Below are 15768 nucleotides of genomic sequence, written 5' to 3'. Positions count from 1 at the left end.
TTCAACTTGCTCTAAAATACAAAATACCAAAAACTCCAAAATTGAAAAATTAAAAACCCCGATACCTGACATGTGGGAAAGTTCAACAAAACCCACCACGCGACCCCGCGTGTTCCCCGGTGCTGAATTCTCACACTTAGCCCCACCACGGGATCCTCCAAAACCCTCAAGGTCTGAAAAACCGCAAAATCACCCCATCATCAACTTCAAAACCAAAGTCTAAATGGTCAACAATTCAAAACGCTGCGATTACACAGGTGCCACTTACAGTCACGGACAATAGAAGAAGGGTCAAAGATGAAGGCATTGGGATGGTGGCTGATGCTGGTGGCTTTTCTTCGGTTAGCCTCCGTATGGTTCGGCTTCTTCGATATTTGGGCTCTTAGACTTGCTGTCTTCTCGAACACCACTAGTATGTTTAGCTCTCTCCTTTCTCAAATCTATATTTTCGTTCTCTTTTTTATTAGAATCACATGATAGGAGACTTCACCTTCATTAGTCATTGCTGATTTGCAGACAAGTTACTCTATATGTGGGCGTGCATGTGGGTCAGTACTTCTGAACCCAGACATTGATTTACATCACAAAATTTTTAGTTGAGATCTCAAAGTCTGGAGATTTTAAGATATCTGGGATTTAGTCAATCTTTCTTGTAGGTATTATTCACGGTTTGTTAAAAGAGAGGCAAGTGCTTTGAAAACCATAACCAAATAATGGGGTTAGACTTGGCAGCTTTAAATTTAGGTTTAACAGGAAATATAAAGAATGATTCTGGCAACATAAAAAATTTGAAATAATAAGTTAACATGTTAAGATTGCATCTTTGATCACAGCATGAAAAACTGAGTCCAGCTTCAGTTGGTAGAATGTTTCTGGAATTATGTTAGAGATGTTGTGGTCGGTGTTAATAGGGCAATAACTTTTTGTTGAATTTAGATGATCTTAGTGGATTCAGATCTCAGTTAAATGCTTTGCATGTAGCTGGGGTTGGGACAATTTTCTTTTGATGTTGATTTGCTTGATTAAATTGAAAAAACCAAGAAAGATACAGTGTTAATTAAATTCGAAAAACCAGATAGAATAAGTCATTTCAAATTCAAAGGCCAAGATCCAGAAAAATTATCGGATACTGATGTAGAGAACAATAACAAGGGGATGAATTTGCTATGAAGACTCTGGATTTGGAGTCTGATTTTTGAGTGTTGTCCTAGACTAAATGAAAGGGGAAAATGGAAGATCAAAAAGATTTTGCTTAGCACAATGTGGATTTGTTTCCAGGTGTTGAAACATTGATCTTCAAAATCCCTGCATGTTTAATTTTGTGCATAAAGTGAAAGATTATGTTATAATAAAGGGAGACATTGTGGATTCTTAGTAGGAAAAACTTATTTGAGAAAGATATAGGATTCAATTTTTATTGAATGCATAAGTGAAGACCTAGGGAATGGTGGATCTTCAGAGCAATAATAAGGGGGTTGAATTTGCTAAGCTGTGACTGAACTTGAGTCTGATGGCTAAGATAGAAGCAGAATGTTGGTTTTCCATGACAAAATCCCTAAAAATATTTTTCAAGCACAATGTGGATTTGTTCATCTTTGCTACATGTTCTGTTCGGTGCATGTATGCAATTTGTGTTCTGTGTTTCTAGCCACTGAATACTTCCCTGATGTGTCTGCAGCTTGATTTCTGCATTCATAAGTCTGGTCTTACTTTTAGGCTTTGCTATGTCCCAGCTCTACATGAAGATTTTTAGCATATCAAGTTGATTTATGGTGTGTTGACCTAAGAGATTCCCGCCCAATAAAATAAGGAGAGTACACTCCCTTCATTCACGGTGAAAGTGTATGACCAGGAAGCCACTCATTGCCGTGGTGAACTATTTGGTCAAGAAAGTTGAAGAAACTCATAGAAAGTAAACTATTTGAAATTTCAGTTTACTTGATGCCTGGAAGTGGATAGAACAAAACTTCTATTCATTTGACCTTGACATAATGATTTGCATAAGGAGAGTACACTCCCTTCATTCACGGTGAAAGTGTATGACCAGGAAGCCACTCATTGCCGTGGTGAACTATTTGGTCAAGAAAGTTGAAGAAACTCATAGAAAGTAAACTATTTGAAATTTCAGTTTACTTGATGCCTGGAAGTGGATAGAACAAAACTTCTATTCATTTGACCTTGACATAATGATTTGCACTTGTTGGAATAATCTTTGTTAGATAAAATGGTTACAGGTTTTTCTTTTCCTGTGCTATGGCTAATTTTTGGTTAGTCCTATATCTTTTGTATGTATGTTAGTTGCGAACAAGTTTTTCTTGTAGCCTTAAGGAGGACTGTTTAAGTTCTTGTAAATTAAACAAGAAGAAAAGAGAGATGATATCCTTCCAACAATTAACTACAAATTAATATTTGCATAACAAAGCATTACTGTAAAGTGTCTATTTGACTGTGTTTTCAAACTATGGTATAAACATTTTGCTTGCTCAAATATAATTTGAAGCCTTGTGGCCTTCCTTCACTGTTGAATGGATATCTAATTAATCTCATCATGAGAAAAGACAAAATTACCCATATTCATCACAAGAAATCACATGTTTCAGTGTCAGTTTTCTATTTTTTATTTGTGGTTTTTTTTCTGCTAACAAATTCTTGATGATCTCTTTCTCTCTATCAATGCTATCTAGTGACTGAAGTTCATGGAAGGACATTTGGGGTCTGGACGCTTTTGACTTGCACTCTTTGCGTTCTTTGTGCTTTTCACCTTGACAACAAGCCAATATATTTGGCAACTTTTTTATCATTTGTGTATGCACTTGGCCATTTTTTGACTGAATACTTAATATATCAGACAATGGCAATTGCTAATCTTACAACTGTTGGCATCTTTGCAGGTATGAGTTTTCTAAATTAAAACCGATCATCATATTATGCTTGTTTTTCCTATACGCTTAGAAATTGCCTGATTTGTTTCCTTTAAAAATTGTCAGTGTTCATTTCATATGCAAAAAGCTGATCAATCTGATATCTGATCATGGATAGCATTTTAACAATAATCACTTAATACTGATTTTTCTATGCAATTTTTGCTCTTGGGCAAAAACTACAACTAGATCTTGTTAAGTTCTATATTTGATGTTGCAAGTTTTCATTAGTTCTTGTAGCTTGATATCATTTTTTCAAAATTATTTGTTTTAATCAGGCACGTCAATAATTTGGATGCTGTTGCAGTGGAATGCACATCAGCCAGTCCATTACAAGAAATCTTGAAGACGAAATCCCAATGGCTTCTTATTGCAAATTCATCCCATCTTTAGAATTTTTTTCAAGTGTATTTTTGTATCAGAAACCCTTTGGCTGTGGATTGGAAATGGTGCCTTTCTGGCCTTTGAGCTTCGGTGCCCATGTATTTAGGATATTTTCCTCTAATTTGCAGAATTGCGTGTGCAAATCTAAACATTTTTTGCCCCCAACTATGAATGTATAACCATAAGCGTACATTGTGTTTGTAGTGCAAATCTAAACATGTTTTATCTTCAATTATGAATGCTATTTTATCTTTAATTTAGAATATTTATAATAGTTTTTTATTGAAATGTTTTGAGAGTTGATAACTTCATAGATTGAAAAGATCACTTTCCTTTGTAATCATTGTTGGTTTTTGGTTGTAATATTCAAACTGAATAAACCAGCCAATTATTTCTGTTGAGAATGAGACACACCTTTGCATATTTTGACCATCCCTCTCCTCTCCTCTCCTCTCCTCTCCTCTCGTCCTCCCCTGCTGCTAGTAGCCAAACTTTGGAGGTTTAAAAAATACATTGTTCATAATGATGTGGAATACTTGAAGTTTTTCTGTTGTTTGGAAACTTGACAATCTCTTAGAACCACTGTTTTCAAAATTAGAGTAGATTAATTAGTTAAACCAGTTTAATGGGGAATTAGCTCATGGTTTGATCCGGTTTTTATAATAAATTGGGTTAATTAAAAACTCGATTAAGCTCGATCAAAACCGGTAGAATCAGATTTAACCACAATTAATGTCTTAATTCAATAATTTTTTAGCCTATTGTTCAATTTTTCAGTGAATGCAATTCTGACCACAGTATTTTATCTTGACAAGATTGATGCTCGAATCGAATTTACCAATGTTATCAAAATTCTCTATCACAGTCATTGTAAACTAGCGTTTGTAATTTAAAGAAGTTTACAATTCTCCCGGGTCAGGAATGCACATATTTAGGCTAATAATTCTTGCTTTTCTTAGTTGATGTCTCTTTTTTTTTTTCCGCACAGAAGAGGATTATCACTTGGGGTATGACAACTATTATATTTGTTGGTAGACTTCTTTACGTATGATTTATACAATAAAAAATTAATAAATCTATTTGAAAAAGTTAAATTAATTGATTAAACTATGAATCAGTAAAATAATTGGTTCTATCACTGATCTAATTTTAGAAACATTGCTTAAAACAATTTCAAATTTTTCAAAGGTCACGGTGAATTCATCCGGATAAATACACTAATAAGCACAGTATTTAAAAAAAAAAAAATACATGCATTCTTCTATTGTCATGTTGGTGTTGATTTATCTAATCTAGCTGTAAATTGGTGTCTTTACCTAGTGAAGAAAATTTGGTGTCTTTAACCTGTCAACAACACTGGCAAAAGCAGAGAGACAAAAGAGAAACATCTAAAGACAGTCTAAAATCCATTTAGTTTCAGAGTGTGGGATATTCATTTATTTTGCAGCAAATCATCAATATCTGTTTATGTTAAATTTTCACTTATCTCGTCGGCAGTGACCTGTTAATGCCTATAGTAGGCATAATTACTGTACACGCAATTTCATTTCTTCCCGGATGGATATTCACGCAAAAAAAAAAAAAATCTTCTCGGGATAAAATATTTTCTGACAGAGACTGTACTGTAGTTAATATCCCTAAACAACAAGTACACTTATATTTGTTTTGATTGTAAAATTTTGAGAAGGTGGGCAACGCTAAGAAGTTACTGCTATGCCATGCATTGCCCAGTATGAGATAGTATGGATGGCTACGTCTGATGGTTTGTCCTTTGGAGGTGGGCTGTCAAAATGAACAGCCTTTCTTCTTCCTTTCTGATGCACAAATCTTGTATTATACGAAACCACAACTCTCTGACATCCTCCATCTCCTCATTTACCATCAAAATTAACCATTATTATATGTTATTTTTTGAATTTTCAAAGATTATTCATAAGGCTGTTTTGTTACAAGTAGAAGAGAAGAATTCTGCCAAAGTACAAACCTCTTGAACAGTGGAAATCCAACTTAACTCATATAACAAAGTGTACAACTTGAGTCACAAATACACTAAGCTACATTTCTGGATTCTCTCTAACTAAAAGAGTTCCTTTGTATCATGGATTGAAAATCAAATTCCCACACTTGCACTTCCAGCTCATGGGCTTGTAGTTGGAGACACCATCACCTCTGTCATAAGAAACTGCAGAGAAACGACTTCTGTGGGCGGCTTGGGTTGTCACTGGAACCTGAATTGCCTCACAGTGCTTACAGGAGCTGCACTTTCTCTCACATTTTGGTGGACTTGAGCCTATCATACTCCTGCTGATTACCATGTTATCTGCATCCGCTCGTTTCTGCACACAAGTTCAAATTTTTACTACCAAAATTTGAGATAGTCAAGCCAGTTGTGAAGGAAAAAAAATAAAAACAAAAGCTTGATGCAGAATTTAATTTTATGCCTAATACCTGCGAGACTTCAGCATCTGTTAGTTTGGATATTGCTCTACCTGAACACGTGACAGAACTGGAAGTGAGCAAAATGAAACTGAATATCCATGTCTTATACAATTTTTGGACATGTATACTTACCTTCAGCCATGAATCTGACTTGGATCAAGCTTGAAACAGAGAGGAAGAGCAAGGACATGACCAGATGTCTGTTTCTGTGGCAATATACAGAATTTTGAGAGCAGCCCATTTTTATGTAAAGTGTAGACTATAGAGAAAGAGAGAGAGTGCAGTGACTTAACAGAAAGAAAGAGGGTGAAAAACTGAATGGTTGGCAGTGTAGAAAAGAAGTGAGTTGCTTGAAAGTGTCAAAGAGAGGCGAGTGATAGAATGCCACCTCCTTAATGGAAAAAAGATGGCTCACGCTCATTCTAACCTTGTATATATCTGTATCTCTCTCTCTCTCTCTAAGAAAGGGTGGAAGGTGGAAGCCAAAAAGATAGTCTTCAATGAGGCTAAAAGAAGAGGGTGGGAGGAGGACCTCAACCGAAAAGGGAATTACATTGACCTCGTTATATGAGCCTCCAAAAAACCAAGGCTACAGTAACACCATAAGAAAAAGAGAATAAAAAATATACATATATCAACTGTCATAGCGGCAGAACACGGATCAGGAAGAATGGACAGCACAGCAATAACAGTAACAGAAGAGATGGCACAAGTGCTTGAATGATACAGAGATTTCTGCAATAGAGCCGTGTGTGGAATTGGATTATCGCAACTTTCAATTTGTCTCCCGCGTTTGTGTTTTGGGCTTTGAGCAATTTTCACTCCAACACGCCAATGCCTCTTTCTTTACCTTGGGAAGAGGATATATTTCGCCATTGCTAATAGAGGGTAGACATACTTCCAATACCATGACAATGAAATTGCATAATAAACCATACAATTACATGGGAACTGCAACCAAGTATGGCTGGTGTGATTTTCCCACCAAATACACTTATAGGGAAGCGAGAATGCATATTTTTCCAACCCAACCCATTGATCATTTATGTTACCAAAAGTACCACAGAACATCCTTCCAACTCCAATTAAGATACTTCCACTTTTTCACATTGCAAACACACATATATATTATACCTCCATACCACATTTACGAAGACTTTAAATGCGCTTACTGATGGTCATTCATTTTATTCCTTCTTTTTCTGTGTGTGCGCATGCAAGAATTAAGATGTACAAAAAAAAACTTTAATTCACCTGCAGGAATCATCAAGTTCTCTTTAAAAGACCCACAAGTTTATATGGACCCAAGTCAGTAAATTTTCGAGAGGAAATAAGACACTAGAAAAGTTTCAAATAATAGGACAACATATATGTTCTGCCATCTTTTCTGAGATACACTTTTCAGTGCTAGAGTTAAAAGCTTAGACATAATTCCCACCTGTTTTTTTATTCTCGCCCTAAAATTGTAATAGTTAATTCTAACTCTAAAGAGGAGTAATGAAGTTTAGTACAGAACACAATGCCAGACTAATGGGAGCAGTATACCTTGGATTTAAATGTCACTGAATGTTCTACTTAGCTCAGGATGGAACAAATGCCTTGGACATTTTTGTCAATCAAAAAGGAACAAAATTTATGAGTATTTGGGTATTTTGCATTGTTTCAGCTTATACCTAGGCTGATGTAACTTAAGCACAAATTAATATTCATCTATTCCCACACCCTACCCGAAGAAAAATGTAACATGGCCATTTATTCTATATGTTGAACTTCTGCTTGATAGGAATAATACTAGATAAGCATTACACCAATATGTCCCGCTCCCTTATTGCTCTTTCTTTACTATGGTCCCTACTAAAAAATTGCCCATTTCTATCAAGATCCGAGCATCACGGAGATCTGCCATAATAACTGCTATAAATCCAGTTTCAGATTTAGTCACTAAAACCCAATTTGCCTTATAGATTTCAATAGGTCAAGAAGCCACTGACAATTGCTCATACAAGGCAATTATAAAAACTTGGAACTTTTCAAGGAAAAAATTGTCAAACTTATGTTGGATCACATCAGCCCAATCAGAATTGATACAATAGGTTTTCATAATATTAACAAATGTTAAAGCAGTAACTCGAGAAATGAAGTACTGAAAAAGCAATACTGGTTGGAGGTATAAGACTCAAGAAATGTCCAGTTGCAGGAAATAATTACCCCAGTAATCTATGCATGTCTTATTTAAAATTTCTCACTGAGTAAAATGTATTATTATCACATTTAGTATTGGACTCTCGGATATTCTTTAAGGGAACAAGAAACCTAGAAAAATTATATTAACAATCAAATTACTATTGGAATCAAGATGAAAAATTGAATATCAGTAACACCTTGACATATGAAGAGACAACCAACAACCCTTGAATTTCAACAGTTTCACTTCCAGTTTTTATGCTCTCCAGATTGATTTCTTCTTGAGGACATGCTGTGTTTGCTGTCCCCACATTTACAACAAGTGGGTTCTTGCCACTTCTCCTAAGATATTGCCTCTGATAGAAAAATAAGTAAGATTAACCAATGCGAAATTCCTAGCAAAAATAATAATAAATAACTAATGCTAGAATCCACAATCTGGGCTAAACTTCAAAATTACCCATGGGTGGGAAAGTGTTGTGTCATCTAGGGGTGCAAAAGTGTTTTAGGCCAAACATTGGCCGAGAAAATGTAATTTACTCTTACTAAAATTATTTTCAGTTCAGTGTGGGTGGCCGTTGCTTTTTGGTGATACTTTTTAAACTAAAGGAAAACACAATGTTGATGTTCTAAACTCTTTACAGAGTTTTGTATTTTGGAGCTATTAGATTGTTTAGAAATCATTATCAGGGTGTCGAGTCATATAAGCAGATGTTATCAGCTTCATGTTCTTTTGGAAATTGAGAGACAATAAGAAAAGTTTCACATTCCCATTTAATTTCTCTTACAGCCAGTTGTGTTTCCCTTTTGTTTTACATTCATAGAAATTTGGATGTCTACGTGTTTTTTATTTTAAGAAACAGGGCCTCAGATGTAGTCCACTTTGATCGCTGTTGAATTGGCTGAGGCCACAACTAAGCCCATTTAACAGAGGTTGTCAACCATCGAGGAGATTATGTTCAAGTCAAGAGTAACTAATCCTTCTGAGTCATTATTATATTTGTGCGGCCGCCAAAATCAAACTAACTCGTTCTTCTGAGAGAATAAAAAGGTGGCAGGGTCACTGGGTCAGCAGTGACAGTGAGTTTTTTCTTCCCTCCCCTTCTTATGTTTAATCTTTTTAGCAGATAGCAAGCACTAAAAATCTTGTTTAAGTATCATCATTAAACTGCAGTCTTTCTTGAGACATAGATCTCAGTTACCCAATAAAAGTCTCTGGTTCATTTGGAGTGGCCAACTAACTTCAGTAATAAATTATCAGATTCCTAGTTTCTCCCGAAACATTATTATACAACCGGCTGAAAATCCATCTTTACCTAATTTCAATGGATTGGAAAAAATTTTGCTTACGGTCAAAGTATATGAAGCAAGGAATCGCAATAGTATATGCTTACTAATGGTGGGCAAATTGCTTTCATCAACTTTAAATCGTTAATTCTAATTCAAGCATTGAATTCCAATGGAGTTTAACCCTTTCTGCAAGACAAAGCAATATGAGAGAAGCCTCAACAGCCTTTTCCTTGCTGAGAAAAATGAGAATAAAAAATAACAATACGTTTTTATTGGGTTTGCAGAGTAGCAAATGCTTTCAGTGATCCACAATATTGTTATATTTTATTTTTCTTATGAGGTTGACGAAACCTGAGGCAGAAGTTAACTACCATTTGATTGGTTGGTTGGTTGGGCTCTTTTCTTTGACTTCACTTGAAAATTTTAAACGGGGCGTATAAATGAGGAGGGTTTTAGCTTGCTGCGCCACAGGTCGACTTTCAAGGGTCCGTTCAGAGCAAAATCTTCCCCAGGTATTCATTTATGCATTAATTGCCAATCAGACCCATTTTGGAATAGAAAAACTGTCTTTTCTTATTGATTTATTTATGTTGATCGGTTGGTTTAGAGATCCGGAGAAACCATGGAAAGCCACCAGACGGATAATGCCAATGACGATTCTGCAGTGCAGGTATGCTCTCTCTCTTTTTTTGTTTTTAATGGGCTTTTGGGTTTCTATTTCTTGTTCTCTTTTGTCCTGGCTTCATTGCTGATTAATGTGTTTTCAACTCTTCTTTGGATATTTTGCCATCAGGATTGTGCTTGCTGTTATTCATCTTCAGCATTTCAGGAAGTTTATCCAGTGCATTATTATTATTATTATTATTTTTTGTCTGTGTGTGGTTAGTGATGGACTGAAAATTTCATCTTAGAAGGATTCATTTTTAGTGGCTCATGGCGGCATCATGTCAGAGGTGTTATTTGTGAACTAATTTTGGGTGAAAAATGACACTGAAGTATAGGGTGTCGGAAGCCCTTGAACAAATTACAAATTACCCAGTAAATGGCATCAGAGTCCGGAGACATCTAAGCATTATATCATTGTATCTGTCATTGTGATTACTGTACTCTTTCATGTTTTATAGAAAATAATATCTATCACAAACTGTATCAATCAGCACAAGAACTTTTCACTTTTTACATCATTTATGGCTCCAGTCATTTGCTATTTTAAGTCCCTAACTTTTTCCTTTTTTGATAGATTAAAAACCATACTACAATCAATTCAAGTGCCAGCAGCAACTCAAACATCATAATGAACAGTGACTTCTCTATGGGGCTTCATTCCTGGCACTCCAATTGCTGTCATGGTTTTGTTGTTTCAGCTGAATCAAATTTCCCAGCAGGAACATCAGCAAAGCCAGCTGGTAATTATGCTGTTGTTACAAATCGTAGTGAATGCTGGCAGGGATTGGAACAGGATATAACAAGCAGAGTTTCTCCTGGTTTTACTTATTTGGTTTCTGCTTGTGTTGGAGTGTCGGGGCCTCTTCAAGGATCTGCTGATGTCTTGGCAACTTTGAAACTTGAATACCGAAACTCACAGACAAACTATCTGTTTATTGGAAAGTAATGAATTTTGATATGGTTGTCATTTCCTTTTTGTTTGGAAAAAATAATTTGTTAATGGCAAAAATTAATGCAGAACTGCTGCATCAACGGAAAATTGGGAATGGGTGGAAGGCACATTCTCACTATCAGCTGTGCCTGACCGCGCTGTTTTCTATTTGGAAGGGCCTGCACCTGGAGTGGACCTTCTCATAAAATCAGTCGTGATTACCTGTTCCAGCCCTACAGAGTGCAAGGCATGTGCTGCCCCTCAAAGCTAAAATCAAATTCAGTTGTATATGAATTCAAAAAGTTTTAAACTTTGTGCATTTATGTAAATAAGTCATCTATATTTGATTTTGAAAGCTGCATAAAACTTTCTCTCTACTCACACTGATATTGTGAGAAATTTCCTTCTATTTTGATAGAATGAAGGCACAGAGTGTGTCACTGCTGTAGACGAGAACATCATTGTCAACCCCAAATTTGAGGATGGCCTCAATAATTGGTCTGGAAGAGGCTGCAAGATTGTTTTACATGATTCTATGGCAGATGGGAAAATAGTCCCATTATCTGGAAAGGTTTTTGCTTCTGCAACTGAACGCACACAAAACTGGAATGGAATTCAGCAGGAGATTACTGGAAGAGTGCAAAGAAAGCTTGCTTATGACGTTACTGCTGTAGTTCGCATTTTTGGTAACAATGTCACAAATGCTACTGTACAAGCAACTTTATGGGTCCAGACACCAAATCAACGTGATCAGTATATAGGCATTGCCAAGTAAGCCTTTTTTTTTTTTTTTTTGGGTAAGTTAAGTAAGTCTCTTTTGTTTTTTCACTTTGTTATTTAGGTTTTCGATCTTCCTATTATAAAATTAGTGTAAGGAACAAGTATTTTAGCCAATCTTCATTCTCTTAATATTTCATAATGAAGCTCCTATTGTTTTAGTAAATCATTCTTCATTCCATATATTCCTTCATTCAAGATAATGTCTCAATTTGTTCATTTAAATTTTATTTGGAGTAGTTATAAGTTATGCAGTTTAACTGTATAGTTTCTTATCTTCTGAAACAAGCTGGTTTTTTTGTCAGTGTGCAGGCAACCGACAAGGATTGGGCACAGTTGCAGGGAAAGTTCCTACTTAATGGATCGCCAGCAAGAGTTGTCATATATTTAGAAGGTCCACCCGCAGGTACAGATATTCTTGTCAATAGCTTGGTTGTAAGTCATGCTGAGAAAGTCCCTCCTTCGCCTCCACCAGTTATTGAGGTAGGTCGATTAAACTGCAAAGGTCATTTCGTATATATTTTATTTTTGGTTATAATTTTTTTAGTATTGGCTTCTTAAAGTACAACCCCTAGTGTTGAATACATTCAAAACATTTGCTTTTGCAGAATCCAGCCTTTGGAGTTAACATAATTACAAACAGTGAACTTAGTGGTGGCACAAATGGATGGTTTCCCCTTGGCAATTGCACTTTAAGTGTTGGAACTGGTTCACCGCATATACTTCCTCCAATGGCAAGGGAGTCCCTTGGACCTCATGAGCCTTTAAGTGGACGCTACATACTTGTGACCAAGCGCACACAAACTTGGATGGGTCCTGCTCAGATGATAACTGATAAATTGAAACTCTTTCTTACATACCAAGTATCTGCTTGGGTTCGAATTGGTTCTGGAGCCACTGGTCCTCAAAATGTGAATGTTGCTCTAGGTGTTGACAACCAATGGGTTAATGGGGGACAAGTAGAGGTTAATGATGACAGGTGGCATGAAATTGGTGGGTCCTTTAGAATTGAGAAGCAACCATCAAAGGTTATGGTTTACGTTCAAGGTCCTGCTCCAGGTGTTGACCTAATGGTTGCTGGGCTTCAGATTTTCCCTGTTGACCGAGAGGCAAGGTTTAGACATTTGAGGAGGCAGGCTGATAAGGTAATTGTTTTCTGCAGTTCTCTGCTATAGGATAAACTAGATCTAAGTAAAACTTTATTATGACAAACATCTGCATGGTCACACTGGTTTGCTTAATGTCTAAATCGGCTGGTAATCTTATAACAAACGCCACTGCTCCCTCTGTAGTATTCGATACATCCTTTAGAAGTGCACTACTCAAACATCATTTGGACAACTATATTCAAGCATCAATAGTTCACATTATTTATTGATGTAACAGTTGCTTAACTATGGTTCAAATTATTTTGTCCTAAAGCTAATCTTTTATTGTCCCTTTAATTAATCTTTATCTAGAGTGGTGAACTGATATCTCTCTGCTGTTGATGATGTGTCACTTTTGTTTTGAGTTAATGCTTATCATTTTACTGCAGATTCGTAAGTGTGATGTCATACTGAAATTCTCTGGAGGGGATTCAAGCATTTTATGTGGCAGCTTTTTGAAAATTAAACAAACACAAAACAGTTTTCCCATTGGATCGTGCATGAACCGATCCCAGATAGACAATGAAGATTTTGTTGATTTTTTCACTAAAAATTTCAATTGGGCAGTGTTTGGAAATGAATTGAAGTGGTATTGGACTGAGCCACAACAAGGAAACTTCAATTACAAGGATGCCGATGATATGTTAGATTTGTGCCGGACTCACAACATAGAACTCCGAGGCCATTGTATCTTTTGGGAAGTACAGGCCACTGTCCAGTCATGGGTCCAATCACTAAACAAAAATGACTTGATGACAGCTGTTCAAAATCGCTTAACGGGCCTTCTCACACGTTACAAGGGGAAGTTCAGCCACTATGATGTGAACAATGAGATGCTGCATGGATCATTCTACCAAGATAGATTGGGTAAAGATATCCGAGCAAATATGTTTAAGACAGCTAACCAACTAGATCCATCTGCCTCCCTGTTTGTGAATGATTATCATGTTGAGGATGGGTGTGACAGCAGATCATCTCCAGAAAAGTACATTGAACACATTCTTGATCTGCAAGAGCAAGGTGCACCTTTGGGAGGAATTGGAATTCAAGGGCATATCGATAGCCCAGTAGGACCAATTGTTTGTTATGCTTTGGATAAACTAGGTATTCTAGGTCTCCCAATCTGGTTTACTGAGCTTGATGTGTCCTCCACCAATGAATATGTTAGGGGGGATGATCTAGAAGTCATTCTTCGTGAAGCATTTGCCCATCCTGCTGTTGAAGGGATAATGCTGTGGGGATTCTGGGAGTTGTTTATGAGTAGAAACAGTGCACATTTGGTTAACGCTGAGGGTGACATCAATGAAGCTGGCAAAAGATTTCTTGCCCTCAAAGAAGAGTGGCTGTCTCAGGCTCATGGACATATCGATGAGCAAGAAGAATTCAGTTTTCGGGGCTTTCCTGGGGCATACACATTGGAAATAGACACCATCTTTCAGAAGATTAAAAAGACATTTGTGGTTGACAAGAGTGGCTCACCAGTGGTGGTTTCCATTGATCTCTAAGTTTCAGCTGCAATGACTTCACTCAATAAAAGGTTAATGTTCCTTCATGGTTTGTGTTACGATAGCATCTATCAAAGCATAAGGTATGAGAAGAAAATTCATGTGTAATTAATAAACAAGGGTCTGTTTGTTTTTACACAGATTGTTTGATTTCTTATTTCACTGTAAAAATTTGTGCAAAGCAATAAAATATGATCTTGTTGAAACTCTCCACAGTGGCCATGCGGAAGTTAACTTCAGCTCAGAATTAGTCGGCCTATTGAGTCCAAACTTGAGAAACAGAGGGCAAGTCTAAGGGATCACTGGGCTAAACATAAGCCCAAAGTAATACACAATAAAATAAGAATCAAATTAGCGTCAAATAAAATATTTAAAAAAAAAAAAAAAAAAGATTGAAAGATGAATGAATAGACGGGCACCCAATTATGTTGAATCAAAGAGTAAAGTTAGGTGGGTGAAATGGAAGTTCACCGCCTAATGGGTCCATTGTGATATAGTAAGATCCTACTATCACTTCAATTACAATCCATAAATAGGCCATCTTCCTCCATCCATTTTCTGCAACTGTATCCATTATTAATGTTGAAGCCACCCACTTAAGCTTTAAGTTTATATATTATATAAAATAACCCATTCTTAATTATTTTTTAAATCAACATCAATTGCTAAGGGGAACCCACAAATATCATATAAATTTATATGGTTTGAATGCATCTTTTTCTCGTTTTCAATGCTATCAAATAATTACAATCAATCCATCGTTGTTCATCACTATGGTCTAACGACTTCTCAACATCTAATCTTTTGAATTGACATTAGGTGAATATATAAACATTTATTTTTATAGTAACAAATTAATTTAAAATTGTCGATAAATTGCATATTATAAGTGTTCATACTATTTTTATAATAATAAATTCTTGGAGACCACAAGTTGTCTGTCTGACATCTGATTTAAAATCACAGACATTCCAATTACTTCAGAATTAAGAGGGTAGTCCATAATCTTAGGGACTAGTTAGTTTAATCAAGTTTTTGAGACCAATCAGACAACGGGATCCTTAAATTTCTTTGAACAAAAATATGAACCACCCTCTTCACTCCTCTTATCACATTATAAAGAGAACACTTTCTTTCTGATTTTTACCTTGTATGATATTACACATTGATAGAATATAAAGAGTAATGAGGAAGGAGGGCAATAAGAAAGAAAAAAAATTGAGAGGAAAAATGGAAAAAAAAAAAAAAAAGAAGGAAGGGAATAAGTTTCCCCACACTGCAGGCATCACATCAGATTGAAAGACACCCGCCATCTACTCCTACCATGACAGATAAATGGATGGATGGATGGATGGATGGATGGGACCCAAATACAGTCTCATCTCTGTCTCAGTTTCTAGCAGCACCTTCTCTCTCATAGACCCCAACTCACATGGTTAAACAGTAATCCTCTTCACTGTTGTCAATCAAGTTTACATTTGATGTGATGGTAACGGGGTCCCTAACCCAACAAGTTTTTATTA

The 15768-nt window shown here is 36.2% G+C and overlaps 3 protein-coding genes across 3 annotated transcripts; 2 read left to right on the top strand and 1 right to left on the bottom strand.

Moving 5' to 3' along the window:
- Positions 1-141: 141 nt before the first annotated feature.
- LOC123228611 (ergosterol biosynthetic protein 28-like) lies at positions 142-3537 on the top strand. The gene is made up of 3 exons (XM_044654040.1): positions 142-412; positions 2685-2891; positions 3200-3537. Exons 1-3 carry the CDS (start codon positions 298-300, stop codon positions 3265-3267), a joined length of 390 nt encoding a protein of 129 aa, XP_044509975.1. The 5' UTR covers positions 142-297; the 3' UTR covers positions 3268-3537.
- Positions 3538-5292: 1755 nt separating this feature from the next.
- Positions 5293-6688, bottom strand: LOC123228610 (EPIDERMAL PATTERNING FACTOR-like protein 2). Its single transcript, XM_044654039.1, has 3 exons — positions 5877-6688; positions 5754-5794; positions 5293-5641 (listed from the first exon to the last, which is right to left on the bottom strand). Exons 1-3 carry the CDS (start codon positions 5983-5985, stop codon positions 5402-5404), a joined length of 390 nt encoding a protein of 129 aa, XP_044509974.1. The 5' UTR covers positions 5986-6688; the 3' UTR covers positions 5293-5401.
- A 2244-nt stretch (positions 6689-8932) lies between these two features.
- Positions 8933-14451, top strand: LOC123228535 (endo-1,4-beta-xylanase 1). Its single transcript, XM_044653937.1, has 8 exons — positions 8933-9730; positions 9826-9888; positions 10459-10826; positions 10903-11062; positions 11234-11586; positions 11898-12075; positions 12201-12737; positions 13130-14451. The coding sequence occupies exons 1-8, from the start codon at positions 9659-9661 to the stop codon at positions 14243-14245; spliced, it is 2847 nt and encodes a 948-aa protein (XP_044509872.1). The 5' UTR covers positions 8933-9658; the 3' UTR covers positions 14246-14451.
- Positions 14452-15768: the final 1317 nt, after the last annotated feature.

This window comes from Mangifera indica, chromosome 11 (genome assembly GCF_011075055.1).
Source record: "Mangifera indica cultivar Alphonso chromosome 11, CATAS_Mindica_2.1, whole genome shotgun sequence".
Lineage (NCBI taxonomy): Eukaryota > Viridiplantae > Streptophyta > Magnoliopsida > Sapindales > Anacardiaceae > Mangifera > Mangifera indica.
This window is presented reverse-complemented; position numbering and strand designations above follow the sequence as displayed.